This window comes from Dermacentor variabilis, chromosome 2 (assembly GCF_050947875.1).
Source record: "Dermacentor variabilis isolate Ectoservices chromosome 2, ASM5094787v1, whole genome shotgun sequence".
Lineage (NCBI taxonomy): Eukaryota > Metazoa > Arthropoda > Arachnida > Ixodida > Ixodidae > Dermacentor > Dermacentor variabilis.
Genome location: NC_134569.1, coordinates 134,593,024 through 134,617,987, shown reverse-complemented (window position 1 = coordinate 134,617,987; position 24,964 = coordinate 134,593,024). Strand labels below are relative to the sequence as shown.

Below are 24,964 nucleotides of genomic sequence, written 5' to 3'. Positions count from 1 at the left end.
GTGCCATGTTCGGCGATGTCTCATTCCCAGAGTCATTTGCGGCAGCGTGACCGAGTGTATTGAAGAAGAGCAGCTCAAAGACAGTGCCCTCCCCCACCCCCAACACACACACATAAGCACACTCAGCTAGCTATAAGGGGAGTGGCGCCGACTACGTACAGACAAATACATACCTGGACCTACGGTAAAAACATGCCATCCGTCCCGTCGCATACGTGGGCACTTGCCCGCGGTGGAGGGGGGGGGCAGCAAACTCCCGCCTAAATTGCATGGGAATGCGAGCTCAGGCCACCCAAAATTAATACGAATCACATTCCGGCGCAAAAATTCAGAGCGGAACATTCGGAGACCTGGAGCCCTATAACGTAAAAATATTCCAATATGTTTCTATTCCAATCTCCTGACGTCAAATTTGCGTAACCACCAACGCAAGCACCGGGCGGTCACCCGCAGGGTTGTCTGAAGAGACCAATCAAACGCTCTCCTCGTTCATATGAGGTCACTTTTGTTTGCTTGAAAAACGAATAACATTGCCTACACTGAGCGGCTTGTCGTATCTAATTGGCTGACAAGAGGCGAGGAGAACGCTCAAGTGGAGAGCGATTCAATGGGGCCGAGACACTGCACTGAAAGTCGATAACCAGATGAAGAGGGTGGTGCCGGCGTCTACGATTGGTCGGCTTTCCCTTACTTAGCTTGTGGTGGCTGGTCGGAAATCACGGCGGCATGCAACGGAATCTTAAGAATGATGCTAAAACTGACCCTCAGCAAAGAAAAGTTGGCAGAATGAGGTGGTAAACGTGCCGCGAAAGGGCTCGAAAATGTTGCACGACCACGCAAGAAGTTTTATTATACTTATATACACCCATGCTCTCCGGTAGGTGCGTGTAGCCAGCGTCTGAGCGATCGGCGGCAGCCATCTTCTATTCCTTTCGGAACGGGGCAGCCTGCGGCTATTCCGAAGAAAATTCAGTTTTGTACGGCATATTAATGCATCTTTATCGCGTACACGTCACTTTGACGCGGAGACGTCACTTTGTCGCGTGACAGGCAAGTGAAGTGGGTGCAGCCCAAAAACTTTTTACCAATAGCCGAGGGCTAATGGCGAAAAGGGGTTGAATCAGAAATAACTGTTTTTCTTTTTTTCTGTCAAATCATGCATAATCAGTGTGTACACATCATATCAGATGGGGAGATATCGCGGTTTTCGTGACGTTGCGTGACAGACAGGTGAAGTGGGGGTGGTCGAAAAAAGTTTTTGACCAATCGTGGAGGGCTGATAGCAGAATTGGAATAGAAAAGTTTGGAATAGTTTTACGTTATAGCGCCCCTGGCTCGCCAGCGAGGAAAAGCAGGCCCAAGTGGCACTTCTCGACCAAGCACGGCGGGTTGCTGATTCCAGTGGATCCTTGGATTAGGGGTGCCACCCACCTGATTCCCCAGTCTTTCCGTGTTACAAGTTTTTCAATTCAGTTCAATCGGACACGATGCGTCTACTTTTATTTTGTTCACATCCATAAGCACAAAGAACTTTTCGCCGTCTAGACCGCGAACAGTTCTTCGTGCTTATGGATGTGAACAAAATAAAAGTACACGCATCGTGCGTCTCTTTGAGGAGGCTTTAATTGAAGTGTTTCAACAAAGCTTCGTTAAAGTAGATTCCGACAAGTGCGATGGATCTGTCGTCGTCTCATTGCTTCCTTTTCCTTGCTTTCGTTCTTTCTTTTTCTTCTTTTTCTAAGAAACGGATTTGAGGCAACTTTTATTTTTTTCTGTGTTTAGACGCCGAGAATATGTTCCCTATTAGATTCGGTTGTTTTTCACGCATATTCTTATTCTGTTCGGAAATTTCCCTATTCTAATATCCTAATATCATTTTGGGTATACTATATAGATCACGTTATTCCTTTTCCCCGACAGTAATGCCCTCGATAGTAACTGCACCAAATTATTTTCCTTTTTCTCATTAAGTTGTTGTCTTTCCCACCAAAATCGAGGATCCGGGTAACACTCTTCAATCTATATAATTATTTTTGCTATCTATTAAATGTCTCAGCATGGAAAGTTGGTTCATTCTCAAGGAACCACTAAAGTAGGCGTGGCACAAAATACCTCTCAGTGAGTTCTTTTACGGTATGCGTGCACGTGGGGTATACTACCGTGTATACGCGAACACGATAACTTCAGTGCACTGCATTATGAACTTACAATGGCCTATCCCGCGTCAGCCTGTATGTGCTGTAGACTGTTCTAAAAGCTCTGAAAGCACGAGAATTCCGCCGAGACTACCGTCTCTGCCACGGATAGTGTTCAACAAGTAAAAGAAGGAACAACGGCGCGTGAAGCGATCGTTACGCCATCGAGAAAGTCGACAGGCAGCCCGTACACTATACATTGGAAGACCGCAGTTATTTTCTGTTAAACTTCCAGGGTGTGACATGTGACAAAAAGAAAGGTAGATCAATAACTCAACAAACTATGATGTGCGTATGTCACTATTAAATCATATCGATGTAATGATTGCTGGGTCTATTATGGATTCGAAGGATGTCTGCCCATAAATCAACCCCTCCTTTTCCCGTTTCTCTGATGAGCATGTATAGAGAAGATGCACAACAAAACAAATAATAAAGAAAGGACCACGTGGGTCAACGTCCCTTAACTTTGCCTTTAACGCGTTTACAACCCTAAATCTTTTGTTTGCTAAAGAAACAACGCCTTCAGGGAAGCCGCTGATACAACGACGTCGCGACGCTAATCTCCTGCCATTTTCCTTATCCTTATCACCCGTTTACTTTATCAGGTTTTTCTCGAACCTCTCGCTCTTGCCCGCAAGTCCGTGACCGCAGAATATAGTCCTCGACGCCGATAAAAACGTGTTCCTGGATATCTTCGGAACAGTGTTTGAACGTGGCACTAAGTTGACCAACAAGCGGCGTCTTGAAGGTCTCCAAGCAAGTTGTTGAAGTTCGAAACGCAACCGCAACCACCGCAAGTGAACGCAGACTATAACGCGCTCGCGTGGGAGGCCCCGCGCGGGCCCGGAGCAGAAAGGGAGGAGGAGGACACCACACGGGGAAGTGAGTAAAGGAGAGAGCGAGAGTTCCTTCGTGAGTGGGGCTTGGCTTTGCGTTGCCGCGCCCCGAGGATCCCCATTGGTCTCGGACCACCAACCAAGCCCGGCCCCCTTCAAATTCTCCAGCTCTTGCCGAAGGACCCGGTGTTTTTAAGAAGCCGGGCGACGTCGGTCCGCTTTAGTCGCGTGCCACTGCCTCGCCGTCGGTCCTAGCGACCACCACGAGATCCGTGTTTTTTTTTGTTTTCTCAGGAAGCTGCCCTGTTTACGCGACATGCCTCACACGCCGAGCGTGTTTCCTTCTGCGGTGCTGGAGGACAGTTGTCTGCCGTCGCCCGCGACTGATAGCCACTACGCCGTCCTGCAGGCTTCGTATCAGCAAAGCGTGTCTCATCAGCAGCATCACCAGCACGGTCACGTCCCCCACGTCATCGTCCAGCACCCGGTGCCTCAGCTGGCGTCCAACGGCGACGCGTGTCACCCTCGCCTTCACCAACAGCACCGACTGCCGTCCCCGAACGGCGTCGAAGAGCGATCGTGCATCGGCGAGCATCTGCAGGGCATCGCCGCCAAGCGCCAGCGTAAGCCGTCGCAGCAGCAGCAACAGCAGCAACACCACCACCAGCAGCAGCACAGTTTAAAGAGGAACGACTCGGACGGCGAGTCCTCCTCGTCGTCGTCGGACGGTTCGCGGTCGCGCAAGCGTCCCTGCCACAGCTTCGAGGAGCTGCAGACGCAGCGCATGCTGGCCAACGTGCGCGAGCGGCAGCGCACGCAGTCGCTCAACGAGGCGTTCGCGTCGCTGCGCAAGATCATCCCGACCATGCCGTCGGACAAGCTGAGCAAGATCCAGACCCTCAAGCTGGCCTCCATGTACATCTCCTTCCTGTTCGAGGTGCTCAACAGCGACGAGACCGAGAGCAAACTGAGCAGCCAGTGCAGCTTCATCGCCAACGAACACCTCAGCTACGCCTTCTCCGTCTGGAGGATGGAAGGAGAGTGGTCCACGCTCTGACCGCCGCGCACCGCTGCTGCTGCGGCGACGTAAATTATTTGCGAGGTGAGTGTCGTCTCTGCTTCTCGTGTGTTTCACATCGCTTTGCCTTTTTTTCTTTTCTGTTAGCCACTACACACCGAATTTCAAAAGCGAAATGTGTGCGCCTCGGGCGACGCTATACGCCCCCGTTCAAATAGTTTAAAGGAAATATATTGGTCAAACTAAGCGCGGAGGGAGGCTGATGGCGCGATATGATTATTCGTTGTTGCTGTCGACGCAAAATAAAGATGGCCGATCGCGGAAAAAAGTTTAATCGAGAGCGTGGGTGGGCCGATCGTGACAACAGCGCACGATATGCGTCCTCGCATAGGTTATCTAACGGCAGGATCGTATCAGACGTGTGCTATGTAATCAAAATGCACGGGCTGACAGATCCTGTTAACGTTTGACAGGAGGGCATCTTTTCGGCCAGTTGGCGTTGAATAGTAAATTATTTTTTTGGGCAGAAAAGGGAAAAAGGAGACAATAATAATATTTGGGGTTTTACGTGCCGAAACCACTTTCTGATTATGAGGCACGATGGAGGACTCCGGAAATTTTGACCACCTGGGGTTCTTTAACGTGCACCTAAATCTAAGCACACGGGTGTTTTCGCATTTCGCCCCCATCGGAAAAAGGAGACAAGTTAAATTAAATTATGGGGGTTAACGTGCCAAAAGCACCTTCTGATTATGAGGCGCGCCGTAGTGGAGGACTCCGGAAATTTTGACCACCTGGGGTTCTTTAACGTGCACCTAAATCTAAGCACACGGGTGTTTTCGCATTTCGCCCCCATCGAAAAAAGGAGACAAGTTAAATTAAATTATGGGGGTTAACGTGCCAAAAGCACCTTCTGATTATGAGGCGCGCCGTAGTGGAGGACTCCGGAAATTTCGACCACCTGGGGTTCTTTAACGTGCCCCTAAATCTAAGCACACGGGTGGTTTCGCCCCCATCGAAATGCGGCCGCCGCGGCCAGGATTCGATCCCACGACCTCGTGCTCAGCAGCCCAACACCACAGCCACTGAGCAACCACGGCGGGTAAAAGGAGACAAGTTCTGGAAGACAACATAAGTGTTTACTTGAGTTTGTTTACTCGCACTAAACATATATACTCGCACATGACTGAGAGAAAAAAAAAAGCACTTAGAATTAATCTTTTAGTTTCCTTGATAACGCTATCGCATTATAATCACTCAGGTCAGCACGTGGGTATATATGACTTTTTATAGTCGATGTATGTACTTTACTTATGGGCGATTCAAATTCTTTGATGTTTGGTGTTTACTTAAATGCATGTTACAAAACAAATCGCAAGCTCATGCTCGCTAGTCACGCTACATTCCCGCTTCTTGTACTACCTCGTTGAACCGCCTACAGAGATAAGGTAGGTAGGTAGTAAACTTTATTCAGTTCCGGAAGAATATTCACTCCGTTGTTAGGGCCAAGACTGCGCGCCGCTCCCACGTTGGGACGGGAAGGCCAAGCCTCACCGCCGCATAATGATAAAAAAAAAAAGAAGAAATGGAGTAAGTATGCGTTTTACAGCTGTAGTTTTCGTATGTAGGTCAAACTACAGTGCCATTCCTCCAGTTTTTGAAGACTTGGTCTCCTAGGGCAGCTGCACATAAAATAAGTCGAGCACGCGGTTACTCAGAAACAAAAACTTCCTTTTTTTTCCACGTGTCTGTAGTGAGCATGCTCTATACCTTCCTTTAAAAGCCGCACACTACACATCTTACATAATGCATTATAGGCATCTATCGGTAGCTCTCGCGTGGGAGGCATACGCGCTAGTGTAGCATAATAGTCAGTTACCGCAAGCACTGCTAGATGCAGTCATCTTCATTGCAGGTACTGAAATTCGGACAGTTACTGAAAACTAACAGGACGTCGTCGTTATAGGCAGGGGTGCTTACCAGAGCTATTCTATACACTGGGGTAGTCTACCCTACACTGGGGTAGAGGAACAAGGAATACAAATATGAGTGATAAAGGACGAAAAGAAGCAATCAATGAACGCATGCGCATTCTCTGGCAGGACACGTTCCCAACACTCGTCGGTCCAAAAGACTGTGGAAGCACTCTTATGAGTTCTAAAAACGACTTCAAACTTCTCGTTCATGCTGTGACCTGTGGAGTTTTCGCGCGTGTGGTGCGTGACCGCGGCGTTCCCATTGTTGCTAAGCAACTAGAACACCTCGTCTTTGTATTGATGACCATTCTTCGGGGTACTGTTTCTTGAATCACAGAGTGAAGGCGCATCACCCCCCCCCCCTAGAAAAAAGAACGATATATATATATATATATATATATATATATATATATATATATATATATATATATATATATATATATATATTTTTTAAATAGAGCATGTTCTGCCTTCTTGACAGTTGACGTTGGAATGTTAAGCGCTTGAACGGGAGGGCATCAGCTGATCTCGGTAAAGCAGGCAGCCGCTTTTTGTCCGTACGTGTCACGGCCATCTTCATGCATTAATTGACCGCTTTTCTTTCTTTAGAAAGCCGGTGATCCAACTCTGTAATTTCAACAATGCCAGCCAGCTTCATATTAACGCAGTTAATTAAAAACTCGATGAACAAGTTGTCCGCAGTCGTATACAGCACCTGACATTGTGTCCTACCGTTGCACTAGTTAGCATGAAATATCCTACGAACAACGCGTCCCAGCAACCAGTTTTAACGAATTACGTGTCTTCGCGCCGCCATCGAGAAGAACAGGCGCCGAGGAACCAGATTTTCAGTAAAGTAAGAAAACTAGGATGAATTGTCGAAGCTTTTTTGTTGTTAAGTGCTCTTAGCCATTGGCCGGACGCCATCGCTATAGTAATATGTCCAGCATCAGGACTGCCTACCATTTGCTCTGAAGAATTCTCGCGTAAGAGCTATCTCTGACTATACGAGCCCAGATGCAGCCAACAGGCAATGAAGTCAAAGAAAGCACGAGGAACATTATAATAATTTAAAAAATATTTATTATTTGTAGTGTCGAGATAAGTGAAATCTTGAATTTGAAACCCCGTTTTTCCTTTCTCTCGGTTAAATTCTAACGCTGCTGAAAAAAAAATGGCGCATTTTTCTTTTCGTTTGGCTTTCTCGTAATTTCTTCTGCGCGTAGTTTATAAAAGCAATGTCCAAGCAATGACTGCAGCACAGACGCGACTCTAAAGGGGGCGGCCGACCCCCCCCCCCCTCCCTTCCTCCTGTTTCCCGTCCCTCATTTGTAATTTCTTCAATTGCATTGTGCGCTGCATGTTTTTATTGGTTGTTGCAAAATTGTTTTCCTTAGCGGCGTGAACTAGATAGTACCTTTTATTAACCTGCGAAGAAGTTAACTCCAGCGGATGAACGTTCTGACGCAATCTGAGGCCATCGGCCGCGTCGTGGTTAATGCGCGGGCTTTCGTCGGGTAATAGCAGATGAGCAGTGTTGCGCTTGACTGTGTCGAGTATTGGCTTGAGAAAGAGAACGTTAAGTAGTGCCGAGGGTACAACGCCTCGGAAAAGCCCGGGGTGTCGCTTTGAGCAAGACATCTATATAGTATCCATTGCAAAAGATGTCCCCTTTCGTTCAATACCATTAAATAATATATATATTTCTTTAATTTGGTTCAGCAAAGCTTCGCAGGATGCAATCGCCATCGCTATAGTGTATGCGGCAGTTGAGCTAAGTGGCAATTATGATGTGTGTCATCAGCAGCAGCACGTTGGGTGTGCACTGCAGGATGAAAGCCCCCCAGTGGATTGTCCCGTTCTTGCTTCAGCTGACGCCATCATATATAGTTGGAAAATTTGCTATTCTCTTAACGGAACCCAATTCCTTGCAATCCTAAACTGCCTTTACCTTCTCTAGGTAACCATTGTATTAATTTTTAATAGATCATCAGTTATCTGCTCTATACGCAATGTGTAACGTGCGTGTCTTTCCTTTTAGCCTTAACAAGGATATCCACTAGACACCTTCATTCTCTGGTCCATACTGCCATCGTCGTGCCTCTTAACGTTCTATTTTTCGTTCCATTGATTGTTGGACGCTGCGTTTTTAACATTGTGCATGTTTCAGCCCCTATAGAAGCTGGTACTGATAGAATACAATGACTGTGTGCTTTTCTTTTGAATGTTAATGGTGAGCTACCGTTCATGACTCATAAATGCCCGCTGTATATGTGCTCCAATCATCCTTTACTTATCTGGGGCCGAATTCATAGTTTTTCTTCGACAAGTGTCCTGGCCGTTGGCCAGCCGCCTTAATTCACTAAAGATATGTCTACCGTAAGTATTGGCTGAAATTTTCTCTTAAGAAATATCCTAACGTGAGAGCTGTTTTCTTTTTCTTTTTTTTAAATACGGGCTCTGAACATATCCTTGTGATAATCCGGGCCCTTTGTGATTACTCGGCGTAGATAAATATTTCAGCACAGCTTCAAGAGGCGTATACGAATCGCAAATTCTTTTTCTTTTTCGAGACTCGATATATGGATCATGACCTTATAGTTTATGTCAGGTTAATCCTCCAACTTACCCTTATATGTTGCCGGATTATAACCTCAATCATTTGTTTTCAGCCACATCCAGCGTTGATGAGATAGCTTCCTCTGATCCTTCCTGTAAATCCTTCTCGATATAGAATACTGAATATCTCTTGAAAGCACACATTGAATAACACTGAAGACATTGCGTCTGACACTGTGAACGCCAGAGGGTCAGGTATTTAATTACCCGCGGGTGGCAACTGATGTGGTTCAGTGTTGAACATTACCTTTTTAAAGGCAGATTCCCGCTGATTGGACTGAGTTCAAGCGTTGCCCTGATTCTATTGGAAACCACTTCACTGAATATGTGTAGCACCAAAATCAATCTAACGGGCGTAAAATTGCTCAGTTATTTAACGTCTCCTTCATTATGAATTATTATCGTGTTGCCCTTGTTCCAAGTCGCTGGTACACGTTTAAAGCTACGAAGCATTGCGTATAAATGGTGGGAAACTTCTTAAATACCTTGTCCCCACTATATATTACCAGATCTACTTTTGTTTTGTCTTTTGCTATACATTTCCTTGGCCATATTTCAGAAATGCCGCATAACTTCATGTCTAGTTGGAACCTGAACATACATTTATTCTTCGCAACTGCGTCGTAGAATCGTAGCTTCGTGGCTCTTCTGGTTACTGTAGAGTCTGGCAGAAAATTTCTCGGCAGCCTTTATTATATCGCTCAAATTGCTGAAGTTACTGCCTTGTCCATCTTTGACTGCATACGCCTTGTTTTTGTCAATGCGAAGTCAAATTTTTTTGTTGATTTCATGCTTCTTCTGTTCATTACTGCTTCCTCAATCTCTCCGAGCTTTTAATTTTTAATGGCGCGTATTTCCCTCTTGGTGACCACTTTTGACATGCCAGTCAATTCAACCTGATCTCTGGGGTTTCTGAATTCTATGCTCGGCGGTTTTTAAAAAATTTTTTTATCAGGTCCTTTATTGCTTGTGAGAGCTCGCCTGTCTACTGACTTGATGCCCGACCTCCAACTGCAATGCTGAAAATTGCCGTTAAAGTTATTGCTGGAAAGAAGATAAATTCTTTATGGTCCGTTTGGCATTCATTCAGCAACCAAAAATGCATTATGTAAAACAACAGGGCGCAGCATTTATCCCGGCGGTGAAGAATTTGACTAAGTAGATATAATACAGTGTTTTAATTACAACTGCCGTCATTATCAAATACACACTTCAACTTGAGCATCGTGGAGAAATCTCGGTGCGCAAGTGTAAAAAAAAAAAATCATATTACTGAAGACACCTACAATCGAAGAGGGAAATGCAACTGCAGATGCTCGTAGATACCAGAAACTGAGGATCATGCTGAAACGCCCGGTCCATTTTCAAAGGGGGAATTAAAGCTGATTATAGCGCTCATGCCCAAAGAACAACACGAAATGCTCGCTATACACCGAATTAAGAATTATCCTTGCTATAAACAATTGCTGAGGTTGCAATTTTTCGGCTTGTAAGTTACCTTATATACTTTATGTTCTGTATACACTAAAATAACGGCAGTTATCGGCAGTAAAATAACGGCAGTTATCGCAAGCTTATCTTTGCAGTCTCCCTTCTTTCGCAGATTCCTTCCCACGCTGTTTATACTCACCGCGCAAAGAAGCGAACCGAAGCGAAACCCGTGTCGACAAGAGTTCCGACACGTTCTTCCTGCTCAACAGGCATTACGGCCTCGTTGAGAACTTAGCAGACCCGATACCCAATTCCGCACGGCCTCCGCAACGCCACAGAACGACCCTCTAAACTCGGCACCAAAGCCGTCAACGAGGCCGTTTAGTCGCTCTCCCACCGGCCGCGAGCGGAAGATACATGCGCACGCGATAAGAAGGACTCTTGCCGCGCGCGCAACCGTGAGCAAGCACCGCGGTGGATCGGCAGAGGCACGGGAAACGCGGGGTCTGGGGCGCTTCTCTGCTACAGCGGGGCAGCGAACAACAATCGACAAGGTCCGTACACTGTCCGCCACACACCCCTCCTCACCCGCGCCCACGCTCGCCGTCCAGAAAGACTCCATCTTGCAGAGGTCCCCGTTTCCGTGAATGTCCGAGCTAGGAGGTGGGGTCTTCGCTCGCAGTATCTTCTTCGGTTCCGAAACGCCACGCTTGCGGGGGGGGCGGGGGGAGGGCGGCAGCTCGAGGACCAAGTGCGCGCGGTGTCGACCCCTGCGGTTCACATGTCAGCGGCGCCGTAACGGCATCCGAGAGCGTGCCATGCTGCGGACGCCGTCCCCGCGGGGCCCGGCGCGGAGAGACCGTTGGGCACAGCTCGTAAACTACGCGGTTTCCTGACCGTGTGACGCGCGGCGGTGCGCGCACGGACACATTTATGTGGTGCGCTTACGGAAAGCCTCGTCGCACGGCTGCTCGGCGCGAGGACGCGTAGTTCTCGGACAGCGCTGCTCGTTCCGCTGCAGGAGCGAAGAAGAACGAATGAAAAAAAAAGAAGGGCACAGGAAGAGACAGCCAGCGCCCTGAAAATTACTTTGTGAGGGTTAATTTCTATATAGATGTGTTCTGTTCGCAATGTATGTTCAGTATTACGACAGTCCTTTCGTGTTGACTCCCCTTGCAAGCATGCATGAGAGAGAGAGAGAGAGAGAGAGAGAGAGAGAGATGAGCCGAAGCAAAATTTTTGTCTTAGTGCAGTCGAACCTCGACTTAACGATGCCTGATTTTACTAAATCTTAAATTTAACGAAATACTTTTCATTCCCTGATAATGACAAAACTCGGGGCTGTGAAGTAAATTCAGTGTCGTTTCCAATTTAACGATTTTTTATGGGAAAAGCATGGTAAAATATGAGTATGTAAGGTTTAATTTCTGGTTACGGGCGCCATTGACATGTTATTAGGGATGTTTGCAGCTGCCATGAAGCAACCCGAAACACGCAGAGTGGCCTCCAGCGGCCAGTCGCGCGGCAATATTGAGTGTATTCGCGGGCGTCTTTCACGCTCGAAAATATACTTTTGCGTAGCGCGTACTGAGCAACATAAAGCTGTATCGGGAGTTTTTCATGTCGCCCTACAATTTCCTCATCTACACTTTGCATCTGATTTAAATATTCGAGAAGTCGATTAAATTATTAGGACTAATTATGTAATTAGGCGGAAGGCAAAAAATATTCTCAGTATTTCCAAGCGACGGCAAACAACGTTACCTTGTTTCGGTCCAGCTGCGTGACATTTGCATATTCTTAAAGGCACGGCTCAAGTTGCGTGAAACACCCTATATATTTGGCTTGACATATTTCGACTGCAGTGTGCAAAAAAAGAAACAACAACAAGAAAAGTAGAAAAGAAGAGAAACACCGCGAGCCGTTAGTACACGACACTCACAGCGTTCGCATCGTGTATAGTCTGCCTGTGCACAATGGCCATTATCACCGACCGTCACCGGAGGCTCGGGACGTCAGGAAAGACTCGGGAGCACTTGACGGGGTGACGGAGTGGTCTGGTTAGTCGTTTACCGGTGCAAAAAGGACTGCATTGCATATTATAGAAACTTGTGATTCAGCATATATATCATGTTCTGAAAACATTTCCCGCGCCAAAACGCGGCTCGAACCTGGGAGCAATATCTCGAAATTCGTGATTCGCACTGCCGCAAAGGCGTTGCATGAAGCTGGCCCAGAGTTCAGAAAAGGGAACTGCGTCCTTCATTTTATCCGCTTGCACTCGGAATTCCTATTAGAGTACGAAGAGAACGCAAGTCTAAACTGATTTACGTTTGTTCGCTAGGGTTCCTTTAGTCCACGTTCAAAACATGGCCGCCGAACGCATACCGGCTACCGAAGGCCTCACAAAGCTGGCGCTATAAATATTTGCTGTAAGCAGAGCAGCGCATTATGAAGCTGCTCCGAGAGGAACCGGCGTGATTCGAGTCGACAAGCGAGAAAACGACAGGCACTTCTCCGCCGCTTCCACACCTCTATGTTTTGCGCCTTGGCATCGTGCCACTAAGAAGAGTGGTCGGCACAACGGCGCCAACGGCGGGGCAGTTTTGTGCAATCACATGTAGTACAAAATCGCGTTTACCCTGCCTTCGTTATCGCCCTAACAAAGCCATATGTGCCTCGCTCCTCTAGGAACAAAACGAGAAAAAAAAAATGCAGCGCCGGGTCCTGTCACGGGCACATCCCTCGCTTAAATCACTGCAAAGTGTGTGTGCTTCGACGCTGCGGCAGAAGAGCAGGCGACAAAAGAATAACACGAAAAAAATAATATGAAATAGAATAAAGCAGGATGGGAGGACTGACGAGCGAATTCTGCGGATGTCCGCGCGCTCTGTTTTCCTGGAAAGGTTCCAAGGGGCCATCGCGTTCGTGTGGACTATTTGACAGGAGCCTCCCCCTTTCCCCTTGTCCCATTAGTGTTCCGCGCATGGAGACAAAACGCCAGAGCGTCGCCGTTGTCTCGGCCAGGTCCCCGCGGGCGCGTCAAAACAAACAACTTCGCGGGACCACGGAGAAAATGCCGAGAACAACGATGGAGGTACTGCAAAAAGAAAATGTGCGTGACCGATCGATTGACAACGGAAGGGGCTGTTCTTACCGCTAGCACTAACCGATCTACTTCAAACGACGTTGTATTTTCTTCTTCTTCTTCTTATCGTCATCATTATCATCATTATTGCAGAGGATGTTTTCCTTGGCGAGTTACTGCCACTTTTCCGAAGCGGGTACATCTGTTTTTAACTTCTGTTTCCCGCCTCTTTCGTGGGCCAAGCCCCAAGATAGTGCAGTCTAAAATCATGCTGATGATGATGACCGATGATGATGATGATGATGATGATGATGGCGCTGCTGCTGCTGATGATGATGATGATGATAACTGATGACAAAAAGTTGGAGGGCTAGTCAACCTCTAGATGACGTCGATCAAACGTCACTCCAACACGGCTCTAACAATAAATTGTACGGTCCACAGACCCCATTCAAATCCCCATCTCGCACGGGAAGACATTGCCTTTCATCGACTTTAACTAGAGGTTGAATCCCTCTCAACTTTTTATTATTATTACTGATAGAGCACTTAAACGAACGAAAGAAAGAAAGAACATCATTTCTTGGGTTCGACCATGAACCCCACGGCTGTGAAACGAGTGCACTTTCCCACTTCGCAAGGAGACAACGAAAGAGAGACAGTAGAGAGAACGTCGTGTTGTAACCTTACTCTCTTTGTTCGCGAAATCGTTTAAATGGGTCACGTCCCATTAAAGGTAGCATTTATTTATTTATTTATTTACTTAATATACTGCAGCCCAACATAGGGCTATAGCAGAAGTAGGAACATTATACATTACTGTAGATTACACTTTAATAAACACAGATATAGACAAAAGGATGAATGATAAAAAAGAAGTGCGTTACGTATTAGCGAAGTGCCTACCAGGGCTAGCTATAATATCTTTTTGTGATAGTGAAGGAATGTTACCGGGTAGATTGTGCGTGGAAAAAAAACTGTACTTGAGTGTGTTAGTAGGGGCATAAATAGGTGTTATGTTCAAGGCGTGGGAGCTACAGGTGCAACTTGCGTTAGTAAATGTGATATAGTTTCAGTCAGAAAGACCAGAGGTGGAGTTATTAATTGCATGCATATAAAAGTTTTAAGGCTTATATGTGATAACGTGAAAGTAATGGCGAAATGTTCAAAGACTGTTGAGCCTGCGTTGGTGAGCAACTATGCGGATGTGATTTCGGCAAATGAAATGGATAGATTTTCGTTGAACGTTATTGAGCGAGCTTATTTCACATTGTCTTTAGGGGAACGAAACGACAGATGCATATTTTAGAACAGGGTGAATTAACGTTTTATATAATAGCAGTTTAGTATCGCGGGGAGTCCTAGCTAAAGTGCGGCTAAAATAACCTATTTCCTTAGGGCTTTCCCGTTTACATATTCAATATGTTTAGACCATGAAATATGTTCTGTTAGAATGACGCCTTGGTATTTATATTGAGACACTCTTACCGCGTAAAGTACTACAGTTTTTCTTTCTTAAACTTTCTCTTTCTGTAGCCAGACAACGTGCACATAGTTTGCGTGATACGTTCCCAGCAGGCCTGACGTAGCTGCACACGTAGGCTTCGCGCATGCACCGCAGTTCTGCGGTGAAAGAGGGGAAGTCTGCGCCGGATACCAAGAAAAACAAACCGTCCATGGCGACGCGTGTTTTGACAGCGACGCATGGGCAGCGTGCGCAGGGATTACGCTGTGTCTGGCGCGCCCCGGGAATATAGGTAGGAGGCCTAAATCCCGACCCAGGACAGGGTAAATATAAGGGGCCCTGCGTGGGGGCATGACGTCGGCCTGCTGCGGGCGCTCGATCACTGCCGAGTTTAAACAGAGCGCCGTTCACGGTGCTAGCTAGCGAGGTCTTTATCTACAAGCCGACGGGTGGTACGCAATTTGCGCATATATATGTCAAGAACAGCTTGATGTCGGGCCAGTTGGCACGTGATGGTATATTGAACACAGGATGCAGGCAGGACTTGTAATGCAATTTTATATATATTGTATTCAAGTTAGCTTAAATTTGCATTTCTACGCCTGTACTATAGCGAACGATTCATTGTGTCCTCTAAGTATGTTTCTCTTCGCATTCTCCTCATGTTTATTTCCTTGTGTTCTCTCTCTTCACGATGCCGATTTTGATGCTGCGACTAGTCCTAGTCAATGCATTCTTTATTACAACACATTCTGCATGTTTGCTACACATTTAAATTATCTTTCCCTCTCCCCTTCCGTCCCATAAGTCGTGCCCATGTTTTAATTGGATTGTCGGGACTTAGGGCAGAGCGATGAAATGACATGTGTCCAACGCATCGTGGCGCAAGACAGTCACCTCCTGTTCTCAAGTCTTGACGCGCGTTCTTGCCAAAATTGCGCAGAGATTATGGCCTGTGTTAAAGAAGTTGTGCATGCGCCGTGCAATCATAGATCAGTTCATATTTGGGGCAGCACGAGAGACTAGAACGAAAGAAGCGAGTCGAAAAACACGGCGCTGAACTAGCAACTGAAACTTTTTAAAATTATGGGATTTTACGTGCCAAAACCACTTTCTGATTATGAGGCACGCCGTAGTGGAGGACTCTGGAAATTTTGACTACCTGGGGTTCTTTAACGTGCACCTAAAGCTAAGTACACGGGTGTTTTCGCATTTCGCCCCCATCGAAATGCAGCCGCCGTAGCCGGGATTCGATACCGCGACCTCGTGCTCAGTAACCCAACACCATAGCCACTGAACAACCACGGCGGGTAACTGAAAGTTTATTACGCAAAAGAAGAAATATATAAAAATATACACTGATCACACCGCGTGATTCACAATCAAAAGCAATGGAAGAAGTAAGAGGAAAATGAAAAGAAAATATATATAAATATAAACAAATAAACATGCGAAAGGGAAAAAAAAAGCGGCTCTTGGTTCTATCTCGCGGTTGACGACATTTTCAAACCTAAAATAGGAAGAGGCCATGCACTCCTGGAAAAGGCTACGTTTCCGCGGAATCTTGAGCACGAACCGGGAGCGTGTTTCTTTGTTAGCTGGTGGCCCGGTGGCAACCTGAAATAAATTGGACTCAAACGGGAGAGCGCATCTTAGATTGGTTCGCAAGAAGGAGCACCCGGGCAGTGCCTCCGGGGCCGCTAAATCAAGATACCAAGCATATCCTTCGCGTTAACTGCCAGCCTGTGACATGAAGTCGCCTTTCGCATCACAGCAGCTCGAAAGCGTCAACCCAAACTATAGTATACGCTACCAACGCCTGAAACGCCCTTAATACCATCGCGCCAGCTATCCGATAATAAATTCACTTGAAATTCGCGTAATATCGGCACACTCGAACTGCCCAGTCAGTCTTAAACATATAGCGACTTGCGACTTGTCTAATACTAAAGCAACGCTGTTGACTCCACAAGCGGCACTCAGCGCTGCTTAATTGTCACGTGAAAAAATTTAACCAAAGGGCAGATGTGATTCATTTGTAGTGTACTCGTTCAACTTCCGCCGCTTCGGCTGCAGCGCTTGTAGCCGATGTGTCCGCGCAAAGCGAGCAGACGAGATGCCTCGTAGACTTCTGCTCTTCAGGCAGACGAAACTGTATCCGGATGACGAATCGTGACAGAGACCGTCTGTCACGATCGAATCAGCGCAACCGCTCCCATTTCTCTCGAAAAAAGAAAAAGAAAAACCAAATAAAACTTACGAGGTATGGTTTACCCTGTAGTCATACAAGGAGGTGCTGAAAAAGGGGAGTGGAGAGGGAGCCGATGAGGAGGAGGAGGCACTGCCGGCTGCCGTCGCCACTCTTGTGGTGCAGCATGAGTGAAGTCATTCCGCGTACAGTCGGGGTTACGTCGAGGAAAGGAAAAGAAAGAAAGAAAGAACAAAACGGAGGCTAAACTACGATATTCAGTGAACAAAAATGAGAACGCCTTTTGATGACGAGAAGCGTTAAGTCGGCGACTGTACTGTGCCACTGTGCGACGGAGCTTCGCTCTGTCGAACTTAGCAGGCTTGGAAACGAAAGATAAAAGAAAAAAAGAACAGCGGAGAGAGAGAGAAAGATAGAACAGCGGTTTAAGAAGGACGAAAGGCAAGGACTGCAGAGAAGCCGGTACTGAAAAAATGAAAAGACGATAAAAAAAAAAAAGGGAAGAGACCGCTTCTGCTCCGAAGAAATACGAAGACAGCACCGAGAGCGCGCGCGGAAGCCTTCGTTCTGAACAGCTCCCCGTCGGTTGCGGGGCCGTGGTTCTAATGGGAGGGAGGCTTCCAGGGTACGCCGCCGTATCGGATGTCGTCACCCGTCCCCCCGTCGTCGTCGTCCGTTCCGGCGTCGCCGATGACTGCAGAGATCTCGGCGCCCGACAGCCTCTCCTAATGACAGCGCACTGTTGAAGCAGAGCCCAAGCACGGAAGCCGGGCATTTGCTGTTGTCCGGAGACCGGTCCCCTTTCGTGTGTGGCCCGGGCCCACTACAGAGGAGGTGCCGACTCCCACTAAACTCCTTCCAGTCTGTGAATGACGCCCGTTTCACCTGTAGTCGAATCTTCTGCACCGTTTTTCGAAACTTGGGCACTTTTCGCACGTACCGTTATGAACGCGCACATCGAGGCGATCGCAGTTTCCGCACTGGCGACGAGGCACCCAGGCAGCCGACTCACTTACTGTCGGCGTACACGCTTATCTATAATGCACGTGGTCTCAATAATTTTGCATCCACTCATACTCACCGTGACTCACTCAGACATAGCACACACTTAAGCACGCTAATGGAATGGGGCTCATTTAGATTCAGACGTAATTAACAGGAAATTATCCGATGTCTATCTGCCCATATATAGTGAGTCTTGGTATCAATGGCGACGAAGCGCTTATTCACCGACACATACAAGAACGTGAATTACACTGTAGTTTTGCATTAAGCGTACATGCTAAATGATGATGATGATAATAATAACAATAACAGAGAGAAAAAAAAGAAAAAAAGAGAGAAAAGTGGCTCTTGGCTTTATCTCATCGATAACGGCTTTTTCAAGCCTAAAGTGGGAGGAGGCGGAAGGTCTGGGTACGCCGGCGCCGTTATGAAGCTGTTGAGTGCCTTCGGGAATTGTGGCCATCTGTCATTCAAAGACATGTCGCGGGCAGTGGTATCCATGCACTCTTCGGTAACTACTACGTTCCCGGGGGACTTTGGACATGAAACTGGGGCGGGTTTCTTTGCGAGTTGGACAGTGTCACACAAGGTGGGCCCGCGCTAATCTTGAATAAGTTGGGCTGAAACGACAGCCCTTCTGAAACGACAGAGCTTCAATTGTTAGAGCGTACGAGCTACCACTGCCAGTCTCTCTTGATTTACTCTATGGAATGCAAGCATCCTTTGCATGCAAGTAAACTCGGGTGATGTATTCCGGTGACGGGCGTTGACGAACAACTTTCTAGCCCCTGTTTTCTTCGAACTGTATATCCCTTAGGAAGTTTAAGGCAACTCGCCGAATGTATGCAGTCGGGATGGACAATCAACCTGCAGGACGAAATCTCGAATACCAAGGCCATCTTGACGAGTTCCCTTTTTTTTTTCTTTCAAAATTGGTAACGCAACGATCCGCGTCCCACCTACCTGTAACACCGCGCCGCCCTAAATCATCTCATATCTGTATCGCTCTCCAAATGGAGGGAGCGTGCAGTTCTGGGCCGCGAGTGCGAAAGCGGCGACGCCACGTTGTCGCCACGGCCGTCCACGCTGTCGGCGCCAACGCACCGCGGGGCGTCACCAGGAGGGCGCGTCGCGAAAAACAAAACTAGAAGAAAGAAAAAAGAAAGCGCGCAAGTGTAGGTCGCGGTGACTTCGGCGTACGAGCTTCCAAAGAAGCAGCTCATCCTCCGCTTCCTCAGCAGCGGTGTCCTCCGGCAGGCCGCAAGCGGGGACCATTCATCTTAGTCTCCGCCTCGAGACAGGACTGCGCTCCCGTTGCTTGGCTGGGCAAAAGACCCCCCGCACCCTTGATACGCAGGCACCGGTCTCATCAATCCCGTTCGCTCGGAAAGATGGAGTGCGTTGATAGCGCGGGCGCCGTTATGTACGGCTTTGCACCCACTCCCTTCTGCGTGCGTGCGTGTTGGTGCGGTTTGTTGCGCCGAGCAGCGTGTGTACAGAGTGTCCGTGTATAGATGTGCGCCCGAGGGGGGAAGAGCCTCGGAGGCATCGTACGTGCGAAGGACGAGGACACTTTATTGTCGCCGTTCGGAAACGCATCGCTTTCGCGCTCTGTTGACTCGAGGAGTGGCGAACAATACAGACTGCCGCGCTCTCGCGCTTTTATCGATTTGCTTTTTTTGTTCTAATCGTTTTCGCGTATCGCAGAGGGGTGCACACATCTGCCGCCTTGCGCGGCTTCCACTTCGGCCTCAGAATGTGAAGAGTCAGTAGCTGCGTTCGAATGGCTTAATGAGCTCGCAACACCTGACGCAACACTGAAATGCTTGCTTCTTTTTCCTTCGCGCACCTTGCTATACCTTCGTTTCGCGACCGCGGTGTATGGAAGTAATAGATTAGTCTGATGCGCACGAGTAATACGAGTAATGTCGTTAACAGTGCACATCGTTGAAGAATTTATCACGCCAAATGTATTCAATACTTTCCATTGTTCTGCAGCGTATACGGCGTATACCCTAGCAGCTTCCACGTAGAATGGTGCTGCTGGACACGTTTTAGCTGATAGCATTCTATGTTCCTGAGCTTCCCATTTTGTCGCAGTTAATAAACGAAAATGTCTACTGAAAGTGTGGTTATGATACCTAAAAAAGAATCAGTTTCGCCATAAGGACGAAGCAATTAATGCGATAGCCACATGTTAGAATATTACACGAAGTGTATAAGACTAGTAGCTGTAGCGGCAGTATGAGAAGAAGTAAACGTAGCATGACTAAGTAATAATGGAGCTGTTGTGCTAGGGGTCCCCTGCTTGAATCCTGCCATCGGACAATTTCATTTATGTTTATTAATGAAATCCATATCGGTCTTTCTTAGCGACTTTACCACCACTCTTCCATGTCGGGTTTGCTTCAAACCTCTTTCCTGGACAGATCCCAGGAGGTCGTGCGCAGCCGCACCAATAAGGTTGCACCATTTTTAGGTTTGAGATCTGTTATCGAGAAGATCTAAGATAAAAGGCAAGCTGTGTCGGTGTTTTGTTTCATGACATTTGTGTGTGCATGGGCTGCCATTTTCAAAATTGTGAGGAATAATTTTGTCAGGAAAATGGCGTGGCAATATAACCGGCATATAACACATGTCATATAGCATACATATACCTAAATATACACAGAACCTCACGGCGACGGCGACGGCTAAAGTTCACTTGGAGTGTCCACATAATTGCTATCGCAATAAACAAAAAGTTCCCTCTCCATTTGTTTGAAGCGCATGGTGTAGTTCTGAAGATATACTTTTTTTTTCTTTGAACAGTTTGATGCGTGCTCTTTCTGCTGCGGATGAGCCCATGCGGAATCACTATAGGCACGTCCGATCACTCTAACGCCACGCGCAAGGCGTATACCGTACAGCATATACGTCACTTTTCGGCGTACATATAGACACGAGTTTTAAACTGGGCATGATTATAGACCTCACGTGCTTCTTGTTTTCCGTGTTCGCAGGAGCTTACTCCCACGGCCGGACCACCTTCTTCCCGTCGTGCCCCGAAGAGCGAGCGGAGACTGGTCGGTGCGTCTTCGAGTCGCGCGAATCCGGGAGAGACAAAACGACGGAGCGAGCGGTTCGGTGTCTCGGGGAGGACACCGCAGACTTCTCCGCGCGCCGCAGACCGTCAAACACGTCAAAGTGCTTTGCTCGTTGTGCACACGGGCAGAAAAGCTAGAGGAACACGTACGCGGCGGAACAACGCGGTCAACGGGAAAGAACTGAATTCCGTCTCGACGCAGTTGCACACGGCCAGAAACTGTGCGGCGCACTACAGCGTTCACACACGGAGCTTCGGTTTACACTTCCAAGGTCGAAGGTCGCAGACTCGAGTGACGGGCAGATTTTAGCCCTTTCTCTGTGCCTTTGCTCCACAAACATTTGTACCCATCTCCGACTGTGCCTTCCAGCCCAAGCCTGACCGGATTCGCAATATTTGAAATTATTTTTTGGCGGTTACGAGAACTATTTGTTGTTGACCAAGTGCATTTTCACTAAAAGACGTTCGCCATTATATGATCGACGGGAGTTCGTTCAAACTACAGCCCTAAAGCTTATATGAACTGTTGTAGCTCTCGAAATGCTCTGTGAATGCCGACACTGGACCGTATGCTTTCTAACGACTTACACTTACTCGCAGCAGCTCGAAGAGCGTATACTTTGCTGTCGGCACGATTGGCTTTAATTTCTCGGGCTACGTCGGCGTAAGAACTCCACATCTTTGGACGCGAGAACAGAGTAGGTCCAGTCGTCCCGTTGCAGAAGTTGATTCCCACAACCGATCGAACTGTCGGTTTAGTCCGCGGATCTGGCGCCGAGTGACTTCATGGCGCCGGAGGATCACGCTTGCACGAGCCCCGGACTTGTTCCTGGCCTTACGATTCTGCGATGCCCCATCTGTGTGTGGACTAAACGGCGATTCGATCCGTCGTGCGAATGCAGTCTTATCAAGGCAGCTGGATAAATACGTGCAAATCTGCTTCACAAAAGAAATGCGTGCTTTATTGTTCTGTACTTCGTGCGAACAAAAATCACAGAGGTCGACTTTGATTGAGGGGCTGATTGAGTTCAATGCCTAAAAAACAACTCTGTGTCTATGAGAAGCGCCGTAGCGGGCGGCTCTGGGTTAAGTTCGACTACCTGGTGGAGATCCTTATAGCGCGCACCTAAATATAAGCCCTTTAGCCATTTGGCACTTCTCTCCGATCTAAATGCGGCCGTCGCGCTCGGGATTCGGACCCGCGACCTCGTGCTCAGTAGTAGCTGTATGCCACAGACAGTGAGCTACCACGGCGGCTGACCGTGGACTTCCGTACACCAAAGAAATAATATTGTATACTACGCGAAATTAACAAAGGAAAACAAACGTGTGAATATAAATTACAAGAAGGACCGAAAATAACATTATGAACCACAATATGAAAAAAAGAAAAAGAATTACGCATGAAGGAAGAGGATCTGAAGCTTCTCTGTTTAGACAGTCGTCGTTTTATTGTAGGAGTCTTCATAATGAAAGCTGGCTTTCTCGGAATAAAACCCATACCTGTAGGCGGCAATACAGATAAAGTGCAATAATAAACAGATAGTGTAACGCAATTTAGCCATTGAACGCCCCCCCCCCACACACACGCACACCTATATATATATATATATATATATATATATATATGATGTTTGTGTATGAGACCAAAGAAAAGGCTCAGTAAACAACAGCATGTGTTCTGCAGTTGCACTAAAGGAATATGTGGAGAAAGAAATGTTTGGCTCAAGTTCTCTGCGACTTGCACCGCGATGTGAGGCTGACTGCGACTAATGTTCGTTGACAAAATAACACGCATTTATTGAATTCCACTGTGCCAAAGAAAGTCCGAAGAGCGACCTCGTGTCTCATCGACTGCCAAAGACCTTGTGATATAGATGGCCATTTCCGAAGGCAATATGTATTTATGTATTTCCCATGTATCTTACGGACACCATATTTTGCACAGGTTATCACCGAAGTGTAATATCAGTAATGACTTATGTATGTCGCGTGCCAAATTTTCGCGCTGAATATATAAGTACGTTGTTAATTGTCACAATACGCCACGCGTGTATACATAATGGCTTAAACGGCAGCTCCGCAAATAAATTATCAAGGTAATATCTCGCCACTGCATTATCGTGGGCATTCTAAACATATCGTGGAGTGTGCAATCTTTTTAGGAGCCAGTTTTAATTTCTTTTTTTAATGTTTTCTGACCATTTCGTTGTCTTTGTGTTTGTGCTCATCTGCCATCGCAAATGCTTTTTTTTTTCTCTAGCATGCCTGACCACAAATTCCAGCTAGCAGATCATGCAGATAAAACACATTGTTTCTGCTCCTCTCGCTTTTCGTATGCTTGTTTTCATTACGCCGGGTGCTTTATCGCAGCTGGCATATGCATAACAAGTTGCACGTTGTTATATGTGTCTTTGTAAGCAGTCTTCTGTTTCTTCCGCGTCTTGTAAGAAAGTGCAGTGTGAAATCTCCGACTAGCCTGTGCCCGGGACCTATTGCAATATCGTTCTGTATATACAGTCATATGCTCGTGCAATGTGAATATTCTTGTTAATACATGAAGTCGTCGCAAGGAGATCAATAAAGATGTACTATTTTTATACGTGCTAACGCTGCTTCCAAGAGTGGTTCTTATGTATGTATGTATGTATGTATGTATGTATGTATGTATGTATGTATGTATGTATGTATGTATGTATGTATGTATGTATGTATGTATGTATGTATGTATGTATGTATGTATGTATGTATGTATGTATGTATGTATGTATGTATGTATGTATGTATGTATGTATGTATGTATGTATGTATGTATGTATGTATGTATGTATGTATTATTTCTGGATTTAAGCGGCCGGATGAATTTCGCTCAGGAATGCTCGGTGCTGTCCTTCAGATTCTGAAGGTCAAGCCACCTCTTCCTCAGCATGTTCAGACCCTGCTCGCAGTGACTTACAGGATACCAATTTCCGTTTCGCGTTTATTACTGTTGCTTTTCCCCGAATACTAAGTTCTGGAAAAACAAAGCAAATAAATAAAGAAAGGCATTGTCTTGAGTTTCAAGGATAGCAAGAAGTCATCGGATCTAAGCATTTAGCCGTCACGTGATCCCTTTCCTCAGAGTGCTTGTTTACCCTCGGTGTAATCAGTCTATAGCAATAACAATAACAAAAAAATCTTTTCACCGCAGGATAACGAATTCAAAGTATACAGATCAATCACTTCTACAGGAAGCTATATACAGGTTGTCCCACATAACTTGAGGCAAAGTTTTAAAAATGAAAGGCACTCTGGATGCGAGTTGAACCGAATGCATAAAGTTGGCATCGGCCTAGAGTTACTAGAACTATTTTTTTTATTTTCTCCTTAACTAACGGATTTGCTATGTTTAATTAATCAACTATTTAAGTATTGGCTGCAGACCCCAAGTGTGATACGAAAAGTTGTAGAGCACCTTGAGAAACCTCTCAATAAATTGTTTCCAACACGATATACCTCACGTGGCCCTTTCTTCCGCGTTCCAAAGAAAACCCGCGAAATATGAAAAAAAAAATTCGCGTGACGGGGCGATTGCACGCTGTTATTGTGCAGCTCTCAAGTGCGCGATGGATGAACAAGGTCGGCTGTATATAACGAGACTGGGCCGCAACAAGGCGTTTCGTCAAGCGTTTAGGTATCTGGGCATGCGGCTTTTATCGCATGACGGCGCAAATGGGTGCTGCTGGCCGAGCGGTGCCGAAGCGATGCAGCGTCTAAGGAGACGAAAGAGAACAAGAACATAACTTCATTTTTTGATGCTTGGAAAGGGCAAGAGCTGGCAGCCTGCCGACGGAGTGTAATGGGGTTGGGTGGAGAGGCGGCGTTAGGGCCGGAATGATTATCCAGTGACCTTCACTCCAAAAAGCACCCTTCGATTATAATGCGTGTTCGAATAGGTCACCATCTGCTGCAATGCACATTTGGCATCTCATAGGCACATTTTACGAGGCGTTCTTGATCATGGTATTAGGGATGGATTTGCAGAGTTGTTTTCT

General features: G+C 46.8%; 1 protein-coding gene across 1 annotated transcript; it reads left to right on the top strand.

Moving 5' to 3' along the window:
- The first annotated feature begins 3,249 nt into the window (after positions 1 to 3,249).
- On the top strand, positions 3,250 to 22,504 carry LOC142572727 (uncharacterized). The gene is made up of 2 exons (XM_075682035.1): positions 3,250 to 4,136; positions 20,848 to 22,504. The coding sequence occupies exon 1, from the start codon at positions 3,351 to 3,353 to the stop codon at positions 4,089 to 4,091; it is 741 nt and encodes a 246-aa protein (XP_075538150.1). The 5' UTR covers positions 3,250 to 3,350; the 3' UTR covers positions 4,092 to 4,136; positions 20,848 to 22,504.
- Positions 22,505 to 24,964: the final 2,460 nt, after the last annotated feature.